This window comes from Peromyscus californicus, unplaced genomic scaffold, assembly GCF_007827085.1.
Source record: "Peromyscus californicus insignis strain IS unplaced genomic scaffold, ASM782708v3 Scaffold_20__1_contigs__length_68692818, whole genome shotgun sequence".
Lineage (NCBI taxonomy): Eukaryota > Metazoa > Chordata > Mammalia > Rodentia > Cricetidae > Peromyscus > Peromyscus californicus.
The window spans coordinates 65038044-65059199 of NW_026294503.1; the positions used below are offsets into that span (position 1 = coordinate 65038044).

The window sequence follows — 21156 nt, forward strand, 5'->3', positions numbered from 1 at the left end:
ACATGGAAGCAAAACACCCATGCTCATATAAAAAAAAATTGAAACAGCTGTTTGAAAAGCAGGGACGGGGCTGGAGAGATGGCTCAGAGGTTAAGAGCACTGACTGCTCTTCCAGAGGTCCTGAGTTCAATTCCCAGCAACCACATGGTGGCTCACAGCCATCTATAATGAGATCTGGTGCCCTCTTCTGGCCTGCAGGCATACATGCTGATACATAATAAATTAAAAAAAAAAAAAGCAGGGACAACTAGGTACCCGCTTTTTAGCATCATTGACATTCAGCTGAAGTTTCAGCCTCCCTCTCTCTCTCTTTCTCTCCCTCCCTCCCTCCCTCCCTCCCCTCTCTCTCTCTCTCTCTCTCTCTCTCTCTCTCTCTCTCTATATATATATATATATATATATATATATTCATCCTTTCTCAAATCAGAAATGGTTTTTTCTTGTTCTTTCCCCCTTCTTTTTCCCTTCCCCCATCTCTCTCCTCTCTTTCCTCTATTTTTGAGATAGGGTCTCCCCACCCCCACCCCCACCCCCACACACAGAGTTTCTCTGTGTAGCTTTTGGAGCCTATCGAGGAACTCACTTTGTAAACCAGGCTGGCCTCAAACTCACAGAGATCCGCCTGGCTCCCCCCCCCCCCCAAGTTCCGGGATTAAAGGCGTGCGCCACCACTGCCCAGCAAGATAGGGTCTTGCCGGGCGGTGGTGGCGCACGCCTTTAATCCCAGCACTCGGGAGGCAGAGGCAGGCGGATCTTTGTGAGTTCGAGGCCAGCCTGGTCTAGAGAGCGAGATCCAGGAAAGGCACAAAGCTGCACAGAGAAACCCTGTCTCGAAAAACCTAAAAAAAAAAAAAAAAGATAGGGTCTTGACTGTGTAGCCTGGTTAGCCTGGAACTCTGTGTAGACCTACTTAAAAGCACAGGCTAGTTTGTGTTGGGTGGTGCTAAGGCTAGTGCCAAGACCTCATGCATACCAGATAAAGTCACTCTAGTCCTGCATGTAACCATAAAGACCTAAATCCTATCTGAATCTTTTACCAGTCTTTATTTAGAACGAGAAGGAGACAGAGACAGAGACATGGAGACTGAGACAGTCTCATTGTGTATCCCTGGCTGGCTCCAGAAAACTACTTCTTGAGTTCTGGGATTAAAGTTGAGCACCATCACCTGGTGATGATGATCAGAGGCAGGTGAGAATCTCTGAGTTCGAGGCCAGCCTGGTCTACAGAGCAAGTTCCAGGACAGCCAAACATACACAGAGAAACACTGTCTCAAAAACAAAACAAAAAAGTCAAGCACCAACATGCCCTGCCCGTTAGTTTTATTAGCCTGTTAGTAAATTATCTTTATGAAGCTATGCATACAATTAGAGACTCTACCCTGGATTGGAGAAAGATCTCCTGTTGATAGGAAGACTCAAGTATCTATAAACATAGTCTGGCATTTCTGAATTTTAAAACGTCAAAGAATGCTCTAAACTGTAGGCACTGGTTTTCTTCCGTAGGGCAACTAACTGACCAAGCGTCATATGGCTGCAGTAGTTGCTAATTCTGTAGCATTTTAACCGGCTCTTTTCCTTTCAGTTGATTATGGAAGATTCCCACAAGAGTAACACTTCAGAGACTGCACCTCAGCCTGGTTCAACAGTTCAGGGAACTCACATTTCTCAGATAGCCCATCAGGTAAGTCAAGAACTAGCCAGAGTACTGGGCTGATCAGTAGTGTTCACAAATTAACCTGTTGTCTTAACTACCAATGTTCAGAAAACCCAGCACAGAGAGACTTTGAAATTATGCCCTTAAGGAGGGGGAGGGAGGGAGGGACTGAAACACCTTAGGAAAGGAAGACCTTTTTTCCCCCCATTTTTTGGGGAAAGTTGCAGACTGACCTGAAATTTACTATATAGACCAGGCTGGCCTCGAACTCACACAGATCTGCCTGCCTTCTCCCTGTGTTAGAATTAAAGGTGTGAACCACTCTGCCTAGCAGGTCCTGGAATTCTTGATCATCCTCTTCTAGCCTAGTACCAGAGTACTAACATTAGGGTCCTAGAATAATAGGCATATGCCCAGCTTGGATCATCATTTTACCAAGTTCATTATGGATGTATTGAAATGTTTTTTTTTTTTTTTCATGATAAGCGTATTCATTAGAGAATTTAGTTTAATTGACTAGAAATGTCAATTTAGGAGTTGTAAATATAAATTTTAATATAAATTAAAGTCATGGGGCAATTTCTGATTTCTGCCTAGGGCATAGAAAGCTGAAAAGAGTGTGGCAGTGGTGGCACACACCTTTGATCCCAGTACTGGGAAGCACACACCTTTAATCCCAGGAAATGAGGACAGGGTGGAGAAAGGTATATAAGGCCTGAGGGAACAGGAACTAAAGCAGTTCAGCTGAGACCCTTTTGGGTGAGGACTCAGAGCATTTCAGTCAGAGGATTCGTGGAGTTGGTGAGGTAATTAATAGGTGGTGGCTGTGGCTTGCTCTGCTTCTCTGATTTTTCAGCTTTCACCCTAATATCTGGCCCCAGGTTTTTATATAAGACCATTAGAAATTCGAACAACAAAGAGTAAGTTCCATAGTCTACAGGCAACTGGCTTTTGAGACCCACAGAAGTCATACTTGGAGGGAAAGAAAAGTCAACTGCCTTTTTTTTTTTTTTCCTTTTGGTTTTTCGAGACAGAGTTTCTCTGTGTAGCTTTGGCTGTCCTCGAACTCACTCTGTAGACCAGGCTGGCCTTGAACTCACAGAGATCCTCCTGCCTCTGCCTCCCACATGCTGGGATTAAAGGGGTGCCAGGCAAGTCAACTACATTTTAAGACAAGGTCTCACATAGCTTAGGCTAGTCTCAAATTCACTGTATAGTGAAGGGTGGCCTTGATCTTTCTACCTCTGCCTTAGGAGCACCTGCTTGGATTACAGGTGTATGTTATTCCTTTTATCTTTTTGGGTGGTCAGAATGCACATGCCATAACACCTATTATTTGGGGTAGATAGCATGTATGAACAGCAGAGGAGTTGCAGAAGAGGGAGTTGGATGTTACATAGGACTGCTAGAGATAAAACTAGCATAGTACGTGGTGTTAGGACTTACTAGATTTGACACGGTTGAAGAAGGACCCAGTGAACTTGAAGACAGACTAGTAGAAAGCACCCAAATGGAAAACGGAAAGAAAAGGAGAAAAACAGACTAGAGCGTCCAGGAACTGTGGGGCAGGGTCTGTTGAAGTAGTTGTGCTGTCAGTGAGGCTGCCGAGGTGTGAGTCTAGTCGGGGGAGGTCGCTGGATGTGACTTTTGGGTTCACTTCAGAGTAAACGTCCTTTCTGCCTTCTAGTCGGTGTGTTGGTGCTACTGATAAAGACGCTGACCTGTCTTCTGGGTCCAGGGAGGCCGTGGGGCACCCCAGGGTGGAAGTAGATGTCAGAATACAGGAATGAGGTAGAATGTGTTTACTGCCAGTCAGTGGTAATGAACTGGATATTAAGTAAGGTGTCCTGATGTTTCCTTGTCTGTTGTTACATTTCAAGACAGGGTTTCTCTGTGTAGTCCTGGCATTCCCTTTGTAGACTAGGCTGGCCTCGAACTCAGAGATCCACCTGCCTCTGCTTCCTGAGCACTGGGATTAAAGGCGTGCACCACCCCCACCCCCACCCCCAGTGGTATCTTGAATCTTAAAACCAGGTTATATATTAATCAGTGGATGTGCTGAGAAGATCCCACATTTCCCTAGGAGTAGTGGTTCATTGTGTGTGATAACTTTATAACTACTGCAGACAGGAATAGTCTGTGTTTAGCAGCAGCTTCACAGAAAGCCTTGACAAGAGCTATTTCATTGGATGCAGGGATGAAAATCAAATTTGAACCAAGAAGGCATAGGAAGAGAAGAAAAATGAATAGAAATTCTAGAATGAATAAACAGCTCCCTCAAGTTTATTTTTAAAGATAAGTTTTAGTGTATGTGTGCATACCTTTGAATTCATGTACACTGTGCATGCATGTGCCCAAGGAGGCCAGAGGATGTTGGATCCCCTGGAACAGTAGTTACAGGTGATTGTGAGCCACCATGTAGGTGCTAGAAACTGAGCCTAAATCTTCTCAAGAGCAGTGAGTACTTGTAGTCTCTGTCCCATCTCTCTAGCCCTGAGAAGTTATTTTGTTTCTTTTGGTTTTTCAAGACATGGTCTCTCTGTGTAGCTCTGGCTGTTCTGGAACTCGCCCTGTAGACCAGGCTGACCTCAACTCAGAGTTGGAGTTTCTGGTTTTTAAGGAGGAATTCAGAGATGCTTTCTTTGTTTTTTGTGTGGTTTTGGTCAGGGTCTCACTGTGTAGCTCTTGCTGTCCTATGATCTGGCATACAGACAGCTGGCCTCAGTCTGCCTCCGAGTGCTGGATCAAAGGCAAATGCCACCATGCCTGGCTCAGTTTTTTACGTGAAGATTTCAGGTGAACGTAAAGTAGAGGGTCTCATTGTGGCCTTTTCTTCCACGTGTGTTATGATGCTTCATTCTCGTGTGTTCCCCTCCGCTGCTGTCCCCATGCCATGCCCCCACCTCTGGCTGGTTCCCTTCCTCCCCCACTTAGTCTCCTCTCTAGCTTTCTTACCCCTCTCTATAATTTGCTTAAGATCTCTCCCTGCCCTCTTGTGGTCTCTATTCTAGACACCCCCGCCCCCACTCTTTCTGTCTCTGTCTCATTTTCAGTGTGTGTGTGTGTGTGTGTCTGTCTCTCTGTCTCTTAATGTAGTCTCTGCATATGGGAGAAAACACACTTTTCTGAATCTAATATTTTTGCTTGTATGATTTCTAGTTTCACCCATTTTCCTGTAAAGGTCATGCCTTCATTTTCTTTATGGCTGAATAAAATTTTATTGTGTGTATATACGTGTACTACATTTTCTTCATTCTCTGCTGATGGGCATGTAGGCTGGTCCAGCCTTCTGCTTACTGTGAACAGTGAGTGCAGCAGTAATGTGCATGCAGTGTGTTGACCGAGAGTCCTTCCAATATACAGCCAGGAATAGAATGGCTGGGTCATATGGTAGTTTTATTTTTAGTTTTTTGAGAAACCTCCATACTGGCTGCACCCCTTTTTATATCGCGTAAGTGTTAGATGTTCTGTTATGTGAATAACGTCATCGACATTGAGATAGGAATGTCACTGACCTCCAGGTTGCTCTTGTAGTATGGCATTCACACCTTGTTGGTTCTGCTGACCCATGGCAGGAAATGCTCTCTCCATCTCTTAAAGCTTACATTATAATCTTTAGTTAGGTTATTTCTGGGCCTTTTATGTATTTATCATTTGAAGCTATTGTGAAATGGGTGGTTTCTTTCTCTGCATGTTAGTTACTAGTGTATAGAACAGTTACTGATTTTTGTGTTAGTTTTGTGTCCTGTTGCAGAAAGTGTGCCAGATCGAAGTTTTTGGGTGGAGTTGTTAAGGTCTTCAAGAATAGGATCAGGCTGGCCGGTGGGCTCAGCCAGTAAAAGTACTTCCCATTCAAGCCTGATGATCTGGATTTGATGGAAAAAGATAAGTAAATGTGGGTAGGTTGTGAGCTGCAGTGTGGGTGCTGGGAACTGATCTGAGGCTTCTACAAGAACATTCTGTGCTCAGACTGCAGGGTGATTTTCCAGCCCCTGCTGCCTCCCTCCTCCTGGTTGGTCGCCTATGACTTCTGCTGCTGCTGCAAGGATTTTATGTGGCTGTAGGCCAGAGGTGAAAAGTGGGGTATCTTTTTTTTTTTGGTTTTTCGAGACAGGGTTTCTCTGTGTAGCTTTGCGCCTTTTCCTGATACTCACTTGGTAGCCCAGGCTGGCCTCTTCACAGAGATCCACCTGGCTCTGCCTCCCGAGTGCTGGGATTAAAGACCTGCGCCGCCGCCACCCAGCCGAGTGGGGTATCTTAATTGCCCTCTACCTTATTTGAGACAGGGTTTCTGATTAAACCTGGAACTCATTTGTATATACTGGCTGTCTAGACAGGGATCCTGACTCCACTTTCCTTCCCATCAGTGGAATTACAGGCACATGCCAGCACACCCAGCTTTCTTAGACGGTGCTAGGGTCAAACTCAGGGCCAAAGCAAGAGCAGTGCCGCTCCAGTGCTGAGCCGTCTCTGCAGCCCCCGCTTTTTTCTTTGTCTATTCCTCGTTCATGTTGCTGGCTTGTTAATCAATCCAGTTCCTGAATTGATTTTTTTTTTTTACTTCATTCATCTGCTTTTTTTGTATCCCCTTTGAAACCATCATTTTAACGATTTTAGTATCATTAAATTTGGTAATTGAGGGGTTACAGTTCCATGCTTTCATGTTTTTCTTACCTGTGTTGTGATTTGCTCATCTGGTTATGGATATCTCTTCCAGTTTTATTTGAGATCTTTTAAAATACTTAAGCATACATATATGCATGCACATTGGCCCTGGAATCTTTGAAGGTTTTTATTTACTTATGTGTATATGTGTGTGTATGTTAGTATAGGTGCCCTCAGAGGTCCGGAGGGTGTTGCATCCCCTGGACCTGCAGTTACAGGTGGTTAGGAGATGCCTAAAGTGGGTGCTGGCAACCAAACTTGGGTCATCTCCAATAACAGCTCGTATTTTAAACCTTTGAGCCATCAGTCTGTTTACCTACACATTTTGATCTTTTTAATAAATATCCTTTGGAGGGCTCAATCCTCAGAAAACAGACCACAGCCAGGCGGTGGTGGCGCACACCTTTAATCCCAACACTCAGAAGGCAGAGGCAGGTGTATCTCTGAGTTCAAGGCCAGCCTGGGCTACAGAGTGAGTTCTGTCACCAGGACAGCCAGGGTGACAGAAACCCTGTCTCAAAAATCCAAAAACCAATTGAAGCCACCTAGAGCACTAAAAACCATAGAACAAAAAATGGCAAGGAAAAAAAACAGGGCCAGTGAAATGGCTCACTGGGTAAAAGTGCTGGCCACCAAACCTGGTGACCTGAGTTTGGTCCTGGCAACCCACATGGTAGGAGAGAAACCAACTCCTAAAAGTTACGTTCTGACCTGCACACATATACCGAAGCACATGAAAATAAATAAATATAAGAAATAACAAAAGCCTAATGTAAAATAAACTGTGGAGTTGAAATTGTTAAAGAGAAAATAGTGAATGACATGAAGGAGGAAGGCTGGGAAGGGGAAAGAAAGGAGACAGACGGGTTACAGAGAGGAGGGAAAGCAGTGTTAAGTAGAAAAAAGTGGGGGACTGGGGGATGGCTTGATCTGGCTGCTCTCCAGAGGATCCAGGTTCAATTCCAGCTCCAGTGTGGTGGTTCATAATGGTTTATATTTTAATATTTCTCTTTTAGCTGCTCTGAGCACAAACTTGCATACAGGCAAAACACTAATAAAAGTAAAATAAAAATTTTTTTTTTTTTCCCTAGGCAGGGTTTCTCTGTGTAGCTTTGTGCCTTTCCTGGAACTCACTCTGTAGCCCAGGCTGGGCTCGAACTCACAAAGGTCCACCTTCCTCTGCCTCCCAAGAGCTGGGATTAAAGGCGTGCGCCACCACCGCCCGGCTAAAAATAATTTTTAAAAGGCTTTAAAGATGAAAATATATATATAAACAAAAGTAGATGAACATAAAAAATGTTAAAGCTCTTAAAAATAAAGTAAAAATATTACTGTGGCTGGAGAAATGGCTCCAGTTGTTAAGAGCACTAGCTGTTCTTGCAGAGGATCCTGATTTGTTTCCCAGCACCTACATGGGACTCACAACCATGAGTAACTCCAATCCAGGGAATCTGACACCCTCTTCTGACCTGAGGGCACCAGGCATGCATGAGTTAAAGACCAGCATGGTCTACAAAGCAAGTTCCTGGCCAGCCAAGCTACACACTGAGACCCTGTCTCAAAAATAGTCAGTACTAGTCATAATAAAGGAAGGCATAGAGTAGGGAGAAGTAGACAGGTGTTAGAGCAGCGTCTTCTGGGTGCTCTGGTACTACAGTGTACCAGGAAGAATTGAACTGAAGTTAGTGTCTCTCGTCTTGTGTACCATTTAGACGGGTCATTTGTGAGGTATCCACAGAGCTGTCTTGACCTTAAATCTTCCCTTTGTGTATCAGGAATCTCCCCTGGTGACCTTAGCTTTGTAGCCTGTGTGCAGGGCAGGTTTTCCCTACATCTCTGGGTGCCTAATGTCTAAGCCAGTAGTGCTTCTCAGGTACACTGGGGAGTAGGAGAAGCAACAGCATTGAAGTCCAAAGGATCAGTCTCCGTACCATCCAATCCAGTGAGTGCTCAACATCCTGCTAGAGGGAGGAGTCTGCCCAAGTCAAGGGCTCAGCCTACCTCAACTTCCTTTCAAATAGTTATTGCCTGGGGTCATCCATTTGCAGAACAATGCTTTCCTCAAGAAGAGAAATGGGGTTTTTATACTCCATGGTAGGCCGGGACAGTGATCCTGCACTGTCTCTTGAGCTGCCTGTTAAAAGAGAGGCAGGTTCTTGGGGGTAGGTTTCATCCTGGTGAACAAACATATCTACCCAACCTGGTTGGCATACTACTTTTCTTGTTTTTGTATTTTGTTTTCTTTTGCTTTGTTTTTTTGAGATAGGGTTGCTATGGGATGGTCTGTATGCTGTGAATGTTTTGCTCTGGTTGATTGATAAATAAAATGCTGATTGGCCAGTAGCCAAGCAGGAAGTATAGTATAGGCGGGACAAGCAGAACAGAATGCTGAGAAGTGGAAGGCATGAGAAGTAAGATGTAAAGATACCAGTAAGCCACGGGCCACATGGCAAGGTATAGATTTGTAGAAATGGGCTAATTTAAGATAATAAGAACTAGATAGCAAGAAGCCTGCAATGGCCATACAGTTTATAAGTAATATACGTCTCTGTGTATTTACTTGGGTCTGAGTGGCTGCAGGAGCCAGGTGGACACAGGAAAACTCCAACTACACAGGGTTTCTCTGTGTAGCTTTGCGTCTTTCCTAGAACTCACTCTGTAGACCAGGCTGTCCTTGAACTCACAGAGATCTGCCTGCCTCTGCCTCCAGAGTGCTGGTATTAAAAGCTTGTGCCACCACCACCCGGCCACACTACTTTTCTTTGCAGTATTTTGGAAGCATTGCTCCCTTCTGTAAATTCTGCTATGTGTGATTTAATGTCTCCTTGGAAAATCCTCTATAACATCAGTTCTATTACTTCAACATCAAGCTTAAGTGTTTGATCATCTGCATCTAATGACATGACTGTCTCCTTTGGGTCTGATTCTGCTGTTTATTGTTTCTGCTTTTTCTGGTGCTTCATTTCTTACTGGCTATTAAGCTTTAAAAATGGATGACTACTGGGAATCATTTTGATCAAGCACATAACTATTTTTCAAAGCTGTTCACATTACAGATATGCTTGGAAAGAGTCTAGAGCAAGAGTTACCAAGTGATTGCTCAAGACTGTCTGCTTTGCTCTGCCTTGCTGCTGTGACAGTCCTCAAATCCCTCCCCTGAATTGAAAACAAGGTGCTTTTGTTCTTTGCTTTTTTATAAATCTCTCCTTCTCCCCAGTACAACCTTTGAAACATTTTCTTTTCAGTTTAAAGGTTTCCTTTTTAGACACTTACCTGCTTAAAAATTATCAGTGCCATATAGTAAAAATGTATAGTGGAACAGTATCACTTTTTTTTTTAACCTGTTTTTGATTGGCTCTGAAGGTCTTAATTTTCTGTCCTGTCTATTCCTAACAATCAAACATGGCACCTGTCATGTAGATTATTTATTTAGTCTTACCTGTTAATCAAAACTGATACTCAAGAGATACTATTGCCTAGCCCTGCTTGTCTAGCTCCGCTTTTCACTTGCAATCTCTAGTGTAGAGTTTCTCAGAATAAAGTGTGCATCCACCACTCGTGACATTTAGGTCCCTTTAGTTGCTGTGTGGATTAGCACTTATCAAAGACATCAGATTCTCATTTGAAAGAAAGGACGTTATAGGCTGGAGAAATGGCTCAGGAGTTAAGAGCATTTGCTCTTCTTGCCGAGGACCCAAGTTTGGTTCCTAAGCTGCCCACAGTCACCTGTGCAACTCCAGCTCCAAGGGATCTGGCTCACTCTTCTGGTATCTGTGGACATCTGCATTCAAGTACACAGATTCTTAAACACCCACATTCACGTAAGTTTTTGTTTTTGTTTTTTTGTTTTGTTTTTTGAGACAGGGTTTCTCCATGCAGTTTTGGTGCCTTTCCTGGATCTCACTCTGTAGATCAGGCTGGCCTCGAACTTACAGAGATCCATCTGGCTCTGCCTCCCGAGTGCTGGGATTAAAGGCGTGGGCCATCGCCGCCCGGCAGATAGATAGATAGATAGATAGATAGATAGATAGATAGATAGATAGATAGATCGCCGCCTGGCAGATAGATAGATCGATCTGCATTTTTTTTTTAAGGTACGGGCATTGACTAGAATACAAGTTGTCAACAGTGAAAAATGGGCATATCAAAATTCTGCAGGGGCTGGAGAGATGGCTCAGAGGTTAAGAGCACTGACTGCTCTTCCAGAGGTCCCGAGTTCAATTCCCAGCAACCACATGGTGGCTTACAACCATCTGTAATGAGATCTGGTGCCCTCTTCTGGCCTGCGGTCATACATGCTGCATACATAATAAATAAATCAATCAATAAATCTTAAAAAAAGAAAACCCTCAGGGCAGATAGCACGTAGGCCTGACAGCGCTAGGAGAGTTTGCATCTTGTGTTATCGTCCCGTCCTCTCCCCCCCCCCCCCCATTATTGCATTAACAACCTTGATATGCCAGTTTGGTTAAGATTCTGGCTGCAGATACAGAGTGGAGCAAAAAGAGACATCTCTCTGTTATGTCTCCTGTGTAGTAGAGGGATGAACACATGGGCCAGAAGTTAGCCAGCAGTGAAGTTTTGACCCTGAGAAGTCCCAAAAGTACTCCCCCTTTGGAGCTACAGAGAACTCCTCAGAGGGAATTTGACACTCAGGAAACACTCAGCAGGACAGGTGGAAATGAACCTGACAGAAGCTCCTGGCAGGACAGCGCCAGCCAAAAGGACGTGGGCTTAGGAGTGTGGTCCTCTGCAAGCCCGGGGGGTTTCAGAAGCTTGATTTTTACTTTATTCTGTTTGCAAATTATTTGGTACTGTTTAGTAGTTAACCACACAGCTATGGCAGTAGGCACTAAGTTTCTTTTTTACATAGTAAAGTACATTTTCTGTACAGTTAACTTTACAAAGAAGGGTCTTTTAAAAGAAAGATAGTATATTACGGAATAGAAAGTAGATGGAATTGTAATTCTCCTGAAAATATGTTCTTGTGTGCCTTTGAAGGATTTAATCTGTAGACGTTTCAGTTATCTTTACACTCAGTAGGGGACGGGGCTACAGACTTGAAAGCTTAGCTCCTGTCTAGCTAGCATGCATTAAAGAGTTTTTCAGAAACAGAGCAAGAACTTTTTGTGGTGGTATTGTATTCTCCAAAATATTGTGTACCCTAATAAATTTATCTGGGGTCAGAGAACAGACGGCCACTAGATACAGAGGCTAGAAAATGGTGGCACCAATGCCCAGCTGGAATTCAACTTTGTAGACCAGGCTGACCTCGAACTCAGAGATCCAGTCCCCTGTCGACTGAGTGCTGGAATTAAAGGCATTTGCCACTATCGCCTGGCTAGGGTTGCATTTTTCAGTATATAGTCAGCAGCCAGCACGTTTATCAGTTTTAATTTAGTTAAATTAAATAAATTTAGTTATTCCTTTAAGCTGTATGTAGTGGTGCACACCTTTAATCATAGCACTTGGCGGGCAGAGGCAGGCGGACCTCTGTGAGTTTGAGACTATCCTGGTCTCCAGAGAGTTGCTGGACAGCCAGGGCTACATAGACCCTATCTAAAAAAAAAAAAAAAAAACACATTTGAAGTACTTGATAGGAACATGTGGCCTAGTAGCTGTCACCAGATCCTACTCTGTCTTCCTGGCCTTTGGAGCTCTATCACAAAAATTCAGCACAGAGTAGTATGTGGAAGGAAGGTATTTTATTACAGTACGCTGGACTACACTCTCAATGAGACCATCATACCAATCTACATTTTAAAAAGATTTTATACTTGTTTTAAAGCCTCTAGAATATATGGGGGTTTTATTTTGTGGGGGCTCATTTTCCTATCCCAAGTTATTGACAGACCCATTTGGGGTGATTCTTATGGGAGGGTCCTTGTTCTTTTATCAGGACGCCTCCTGTCTAGAATTGACTTGCCAGATAATCCTAAGGTTGGATGGATGGCATTGGAGCAGTGGAAGGTGTCACCTATCCAGGGCTAGGTCCGTGACTTAGATTTTAGTTGAGCAGAAGTCACAGTGCTACAGTTTGAGTTCTCGGTTTTCTACACTGATGATGGGGGGGCGGGGGTGTCCCATTCCCAGGACCTCCAACCCTGCTGATCACTGCCTAGCCACCTGACAGAGGTCCTGAGATGCTGCTCTGTCTGGGAAGGAAGCTGTCAGGTTAGCATTGGGCTTGTTTGGAGCCAGAGTCTTGTTGGATAGTGAGGCAGCCTCAAACTCTTGGCTGCTGGCCTCCCAGCTGTACCACACATGGCCATGGTGTGGCTTGGTCTGTTCTTCTGTGTGAAAGACGGCAGCTGCAGAGATTGGAGATACCCGTGGAAGCCAGAGGCATCAGATCCTCCTGAAGCAGCACGGTGTGGCTGCTAGGAATTGGAACTCTGGTCCTCTGGAAGAACAGTCTAAGCTCGTAATCACGAGCCATTTCAATTCCCAGCCTGCCACGTGCATGCGTCCAACAGACCTCGGTCTGTGTACTTACAGATTCAGCAGTCTCCTGAGAAGAGTTAGGTTTCTAATAGGCTTTTCAAACTCAGAATCTCTAAATATGGCTCAGGGTGGGATCAGAAGTGTGTGTCGTTCCCCCCACCCCCACCCCCCCACAGGGTTTCTCTGTGTAGTTTTGCGCCTTTGTAGACCAGGCTGGCCTTGAACTCACAGAGATCCACCTACCTCTGCCTCCCGAGTGCTGGGATTAAAGGCATGCACCACCACTGCCTGTCTCAGAAGTGTCTTTTATTTGTAACCAGTAGAATAATACCATTTCAAGGCTTATTTACATGTGTATTTATGTATATCAGTGCTTTGTCTACATGTCTGCATACTGGGAATGAACTTTGAACCTCTAGAAGAGCAGCCAGTGTTCTTAACCGCTCAGCCATCTCTCCAGCCCCCAGTTAGTAGCATTTTATTGGAGACATAAATTCTGTTAGCCCTGGGCTATTGTATTGTATGTTCTTTCCTTTTTCTTCTTGGTTTCTCTGTTCTAGATCTCGCGCTGTAGACCCGCCTGCCCTGCCTCCCGGGGGCTGGGATTAGAAGGGGGCTGTACTCCCACTTTCCTCTGTTAGACCTGAGGAGTGATGTGCAGTGAATTGGGGTGACAGTGAATCTGTCAAAAGACAGATCATTTCTTTGAAAGTAAAAACTTGATTCTTTCCCTGTCTATTCAGCATATTAAAATCAGTTCTGATTTTTAGGTGTCATCTTTATCAGAAAGTGAGGAGTCTCAGGACTCATCTGACAGCATAGGCTCCTCACAGAAAGCTCACGGGATCCTGGCTCGGCGCCCATCTTACAGGTTGGTACTTTGTTATCAAACGTGTTCAGATAGTTCTGTGAAAATAAAGAGGACAAGCATGGTTAGGCAAGGTCGCAGTTAGGAGAGGTACGGTGGAAGCGGGTTTAGCTAAAGAATTTAGGCTTCAAATAGTTTGTTGTTTTTGAGATCTTTCTATATAGATCAGGCTGTCCTCAAACTCAGAGATCCCCCTCCCTCTTCTCCCAAGTGCTGGGATTCAAAGCCTATGTCATTGTGCCCTGCTGGCAGTTTTTACTCTAATAGCCATATAAAAGCAGGACTGCCAAGTGTAGGGTTGGACTGTAGTGTATGCTGTGTCTTCTCTTTCTGAGTCTGAGCCTTAGTCCAGGCCCTTGTGTAGCTTGTCTGAAATACCTCTACATTTCACATAACTCCTGTATGTGCTTACCAGAAGCCTCAACTTACCTCTTCCTGACGGACCTGAGACAGTAAAGTCTGTCTTCTGTAGCTCTTTTTGGTACTTGTTAGTGCTTTTAGATTCACTTATGTTCATGGTGTTTGCCTGTGTGCCTTTGTGTGTGGCATGTGTGAGGCTAGAAGGTGTCAGATCCCCTGGAACTGGAGTTACAGGTGGTTGTGAGCTGCCGTGTGGGTGCTGGGAACTGAACCTGGGTTCTCTGCTAAAACAGTAACCATTGAGCCATGTTTCTAGCCCCTTAGAATCCCATTTGAGCCGGGTGGTGGTGGCACACACTGTAGCTGGAGTTTTCTCCAGGAGGTGAACTGCCTGAAAAGTGAGAGAAGGAACTTGTGACGGTTGTCATCCAGCCTCTGCACTTGCACGTGCGTGCAAGCGCGCACACACAGACACATCAGTAAATGACAAAGAATCCGCAGAAGTAATACTAGGCAGAGGAAACTTTCTATGACATCTAATACATACCCATCCCATTGTACATTTTAGCAAATGAAGGCTAGATAGCTTCCCAAGCACATGTGGACTTTTGAAAACAGAAGGATGTGCAGGAGACTCTGTAGCCCAGATCCTAACTTGCTGTCCTAGGCCCAGAGCCAAACAGAACCACAGTAGAGAGAAGGCCTGTCAGAACGTGTAGCTTAGCCATGACTAGATTGATAGTAGGCTAAAACAAAGTAAAACTTACAAGACTCAGATAACAGACTACTGAAAATGTCTGGAATCACTTGGCCTGAAAAAGTCCCTTGTTGGATGGGTGAGGGGGCTGTTAGCAGATTCTAACACCTAGATAGCAGAGATGATGGAAGTACGTGGTACAGACTTAGAAGGGACTGTTATGAAAATGTTCTAGCAAGTAAGAGTTAGTCCTCTTGAAATCAATGGAAATAGAAACTCTGGGCAGACATGAAGAGAAGTGTAACAGAAGTAAAACTCAGATGTGTTCAAAAGGAGATTGGGGAGAAAAGAAAAAAAATCCATTTTGGAGACTAGTGAAAAGAGACAGGAAAGCTCTCTGGCCCCAGGGATAGAAGAAGGGTCTGACATTGAGAAGGGAACATCTGCTCTAAAGTTAGAGTGTGGTGACGGCTGCACACCCCTGGGGTAACTGAAGGCTGGACAGACACACTGCAGACGGGGTAACTGCATGGTGGGTGGTTCTGTCTTCACACCTTTTCTTTTAAAAGGCAAAGACATGTGCGTGAATGAATACATGTGTCACAGCTAACCATTGACAAGACAAGTAAGCAAGTTGGTTAACACTAGCAACCAGTGGAATAAAATGGTTTGGGGAAGCATCCACCAAACAACTGTACAAAGCACATTATTCATGTACCAAAGACACAACTTTGCACTGAGTGTGGTAGTTCATCCCTATAAACCTGGACTTGTAAAGCTGAGGCAGGAGGATTACTTCTGAGTTTGAGGCCAACCTAGTCTATAGAGTAAGGCCTGTTTCAAAAACGAAACCAACTGCTGAGTATGGTGCCATAAGAAGGTAGTAGAGTTCTTGAATTTGAGGTCATCCTGGTTCTACACAGCTGCAGGCCAGCCAGGGTAGGGCCCTGTTTCAAAGGAAGAAAAAGGGAATGCCACACCTGGCTTAGGACGAACCTTTTTTTATATAGACTCGACATATATTTATTAAGGAAAAGAAAGCTCTCAAGAAGAAGAATGCCCTTAGCAATTTAAAAGAACTGAAATCATACATGTTCTTATACTAGAACTAGACTAATAGAAATATAATAGGAAAATCTCCAAATAATTGGAAATTAAACTAAGAAACATTTCATTTGCCAAACAGGAAGTCTTTCTGTTTTTCGAGACAGGATTTCTCTGTGTATCCCTGGGTAGGTGGAGTTTTTCATCTGGACCACGTGCTTCCCAGTAAATGCACGGAGACCTCTTACTTACCAGAAAATGCTCAGCTGGTAGCTTTGGGCTTGTTACTAACTAGCTCTTACAATTTATTTTTTTTTTTTTTTTTTTTTTTTTTTTTTGGTTTTTCGAGACAGGGTTTCTCTGTGTAGCTTTGCGCCTCTCCTGGAACTCACTTGGTAGCCCAGGCTGGCCTCGAACTCACAGAGATCCGCCTGGCTCTGCCTCCCGAGTGCTGGGATTAAAGGCGTGCGCCACCACCGCCCGGCTTCTTACAATTTAAATAAACCCATTTCTATTCATTTATGTGCTGCCACGTGGCTTATGGCTTGTTACCTCGTTTTTCTACAAGTCCTGCTCCCTGTGCATCTGGCTGGCAGCTCCACCCTTCTTTTTCCCAGTGTTCTCTGTCTCGCTCTCCTACCTATAACCTCTTCCTGCCTAGCTGTTGGCTAGTTGACTCTTAATTAAACTAACAAGAGCAACACATTTTCACAATGTGTAAAAGGATTCTACAGCACCCTGGATGTCCTAGAACTCACTCTGTAGACCAGGCTGGCTTCGAACTCATCACCTGCCTCTGCCTCCCGAGTGCTGGGACTAAAGGCACACTGCCTGGCTGTTAAACAGCAAGTCTTAAAGGAAGTTAGAATTGGGCTGGAAAAATGGCTCAGCCGTTAAAGCCTAGGCTCACAACCAAAAATACAGGAGCTCGGTTCCCAGCAACCATGGCTATCTCTCCAGCCACCAAAAATTTTAAAAAAAAGGAATTGTCTTGTTTTCACAGTAGTTTTTTTTTTTTTTTTTTGAGACATGATCTCACCATGTAGCACTGGCTGGTCTAGAACTTGGAGCAATCCTCCTGCCTTAGCCTCTGGGGTGCTGAGATTACAAGAGTGAACTGAGCTATAATGGCCAGCTTGCATTTTAGTCTTCAGTTAAAAAACTTGTTAATACTGAGAATACACTTGAGTTGGTAGAATGCTTGCCTGTCATACTCAGTCCCCAACCCTGCATAAACCACACTGTAGTCCCAGCACTGCGCAGCAGGTAAAATGGCCTGCTTCCAAGCCTGCAAACCTTAGTTCAGTCCCTGGGACCTGTGTTGTGAGAGGGGAACCTGTCCCCCTCTGGCACATACATATGCATAAAGACTAATAAAAATGCTTTCAAAGAACCAGGCTACTCACACACATTTGTAATCTGAGCTCTTGAGACGTGGAGACAGGAAGATCACGAGTTGAAGATCATCCTTGGCTAGGAAGAGAGTTCTGAGCTAAATGAGACTGTCTGGGAGTTGTGTCTGTGCAAAATATCAGATTTTGTGGGATGTAACTCAAAACATTAATTACAGAAAGATTGACAGCATTATACCCATCTGACTAGGGTACATACTTTTAATCCCGGCGTTTGAGAGGCAGAGGCAGGTGGATCTCTGAGTTGGAAGGCAGCGTTCCAGCTGGCACTCTGTAGAAAGACCCTGTCTCAGGAAACCAAGATAGGGAGTATTCGGCTTGTTGTCATGGCCAAAATGAAGTTCAAAACCTTTGTGACTGAAGCAAGAACTGCTAACGGTATTTCAGTACACCTTCTCACACTCAGAGGAAGATCATGTCCTCCCCTCTTTCCTAAGAGCTGAGACCGAAGTACAGTGTTCAATCTATTCCAAAGGATGAAGAAGTGCAGGTTGTCTGAGGACGGTCAAACAAAGGCCAGCAGATTGGCAAAGTGGTCCAACTGTACAGGAAAAAATACGCCATCTACAGCAAGAAAAGGCTAATGGCATAACTGTCCGTGTGGGCATCCACCCAGCAAGGTGGTTATCACCAAGCTAAAGCTGGACAGAGATCACAAAAAGATCCTGGAAAGGGGAGCCAAGTCTCGACAGTAGGAAAGGAGAAGTGCAAATACTGATACAAAATATAGTTAGTCTAGAATACATCATTATAATGATAAATGCTAAACAAAAGATTACTTAATCCCTTAAGACTTCTTCACTTTTTTCCCCCCCTTTTTTGGTTTTTCAAGACAGGGTTTCTCTGTGTAACAGCTCTGGCTGTCCTGGAACTCGCTCTGTAGACCAGGCTAGCCTTGAACTCAGAGATCCTGAGTGCTGGGATTAAAAGCATGCACCACTACTGCCCGAATTTTTTTTTAAATGATTTATTTCATGTGCATTGGTATTCTGCATGGAATATCTGTGTGAGGGAGTTGGGTCCCCTGGAACTGGAGTTACAGACAGTTGTGAGCTGCCATGTGGGTGTTGGGTATTGAACCCAGGTCCTTTGGAAGAGCTAGTGCTTTTAACTGCTGAGCCATCTCTCCAAGCCCCATAAGACTTTTTAAGAAGCACTACTCTCTACTAGAGCCCCAAACCATAGTGTTATCTGTCTGTCTGTCTATCTATGTTTTTTTGAGACAGGGTCTTACTGTGTATCTGTGACTGGCCTGGAACTCAGATCTGCCTGCCTCTGCCTCTGGGATTAAAGGTGTGCACCACTAAGGTCAGCTCAATTATTGTCCTTTTTAAACATTTAAGTTATTTATTGAGCCCTACACACCCAACTTTATATGTGCTTGTGCACACACACACACACAAAAAAAAAAAAAGGAAAAGAGAAAGAGGCTGGGCAGTGGTGGTGCACGCCTTTAATCCCAGCACTTGGAAGGCAGAGGCAGGCGGATCTCTGAGTTCAAGGACAGCCTCGCCTACAGACAGCCAGGGCTACACAGAGTTCTCACAAGGAACCCTTCCCTCTTCGGGCCAGCTCTCTTTGTGCATGAATAGGGAAGCTACTTGATTTGCTTGTAACTTGAGGGGTTTTCCAGGAATTCCCGGCAGCTGTGCTGTGTTTCCAAGGTTTCCTTTCTGGGAAAGTTTCCTTACAGTCTCTCCTTCTGGAGTTCTGCTGACAGCTGTGTTTGGGGACAAACAAGTGGCTTCTCTGTTCTTGTATGTGGATCTGGGATAAAACTAGCTTACTGGAGTGTGAGTCAGACCCTGTGTTCCTTTCTCTGGGACCCTGCCCTTGATTCCGCCTTGTCTCAGAGCAGGTTTGTCTCTGAGTGCCAGCTCCAGCAGACTGCCTCAGGAACAGGGAGGCACAGTTCCTTCCATCTTGTTAGTTACCGCTGTACACATGGACATTGCCATGGTGAACTAAGCTGAGGGAGTGCTGGAGAATTAATTCAGAGATCTGTCCTGTCCAGACAGCAGAACCTGCGGTTAAACTCTAGAATTCCTGAGTCAAGGTCACTTGAGGATGATTGACAGGGCAAGGAGTTTCTGGGATTTAAAGCCATTCCTAGCCACAGCTCTGACTGCATTGTGATGACTCAGACTCTGCTCTCTTGTGACTCTGAGATCTGTTTCAGCAGCTGGCTGAGTTTAAAGACTGCATGCTCCTGGCTTCCCTGGAGTATTCAAATGGGGTGATTCGATAGAGCACACTGAACTGTATCGCTGCCTGGGGGGCCAGCCCTCAGCAGTGCAGAGCTCAGAGGGAATCCACAGAGTCTGTATGTACCAGACTTCTTTATCTAGGGGGGGTTGGTGTTAAGGGAGAAAGACACACACACACTTTCAGGCAATATAAAAATCAGAGTGTGGTTACATTGTTTTTCAAGTGAATAGTTACAATGAATACAAATAAAAAACAGCATGTTTTCCATATCCCTTAACCTAATTAAACAGTTTACGTATAACAGGTGAAAAACAAATTATCCCAAGAACCCATGTACATTCATACCCAAGCAACTTGTTATAGATTAACAATGTATAAGCAAGTAAGATAGTCTTCTCAGTCAGGACTTTTACTGGCAGACTGTGTTTTGCAGTTACAAAGAAAGGGCCAATTTTTTACTTATCTTGAAAGGTAATCTTTTTTTTTTTTTTTTTTTTTTTTTTTGGTTTTTCGAGACAGGGTTTCTCTGTGTAGCTTTGCGCCTTTCCTGGAACTCACTTGGTAGTCCAGGCTGGCCTCGAACTCACAGAGATCCGCCTGGCTCTGCCTCCCGAGTGCTGGGATTAAAGGCGTGTGCCACCACCGCCCGGCTTTGAAAGGTAATCTTAAAGGAATCACAAATCTAAACTTTTATGTATGAAATAGAATCAGTCACCTCTACTTTAAATCTTTATGATACATATTCAACAATAGTTTTTTGTGTTTTGTTTTGTTTTTCCTCCTCAAGACAGGGTTTCTCCGTGTAGTTTTGGTTCCTGTCCTGGAGCTCGCTCTGTAGACCAGGCTGGCCTCGAACTCAGAGATCCACCTGCCTCTGCCTCCCCAGTGCACCGCCGCCCGGCCCCAACAATAGTTTTTTATATCAGGAGATTGAGGGCAGAAATGGGTACAAGAAATTAATCATCACCTTTGGTCATCAACCAATCCTAGCAAGAAAAGTGCATCAGCTAGTGATAACTGGGCCGCTTTGTTCTTGTTCCCTGACCTTAAAGAGTTCCTCACTCAACTGTGTGTCTTTCTAAAACTTTGATTGTCTTCTTGGATATTTCACCTCAAAGCTATTGGACAAAAACATCTTAGTCTAAGTTATTTTCAGAGCTTTGTTTCAGCTGTGATGCACTCTGAAACCTGTGAAGACATCCCAACACTAAGGTTAAAAGAATTTAAGCTACCTGGGCTACTGGGACTCAATTGTTTTTATTAATCATTAACCTAAGCCACAGTCTATGTGGTTCCTCAATAGAAACTCATGTGTTCTAGCAGTGTGACACTTCCTTGTTTTATTTTTTTTAATCACCAAAACTCTATTTAGACTAGCATTATTATTATCAATTAGATAGTACAGCTTAGGAAAAAAATCATCATAATAATCCACAGGTAAAAATGCCCAGTAGTTGGGCTGGAGAGATGGCTCAGAGGTTAAGAGCACTGGCTGTTCTTCCAAAGGTCCTGAGTTCAATTCCCAGCAACCACATGGTGCCTCATAACCATCTGTAATGAGATCTGGTGCCTTTTTCTGGCCTGCAGGCAGAACACTGTATACATACATAAATAAATAAATAAATATTTTTAAAAAATGCCCAGTAGAACAGGATGTATCCAAGAGATAAACACACCACATTACAGACAGTGGGGATCTCCCCACACCCATTCACACCATGCCAGACACCAGAGAAAGATACAGCAAACATGTGAAGGCACAGCAGAAGCTAATGACATTCTGGAGTCTGTGGTCGTGGGGCCT

At 44.3% G+C, this 21156-nt stretch overlaps 1 protein-coding gene across 1 annotated transcript in view; it reads left to right on the forward strand.

The window, feature by feature from the left end:
* The first annotated feature begins 1582 nt into the window (after positions 1-1582).
* The window catches only part of Atf1 (activating transcription factor 1), a 33742-nt gene continuing 14168 nt past the window's right edge, over positions 1583-21156 (forward strand). The window contains exons 1-2 of the mRNA XM_052748960.1: positions 1583-1681; positions 13534-13634. Coding sequence (XP_052604920.1) covers positions 1589-1681; positions 13534-13634 — 194 coding nt within the window. The 5' untranslated portion in view covers positions 1583-1588. The remainder of the gene's footprint in view (positions 1682-13533; positions 13635-21156) is intronic.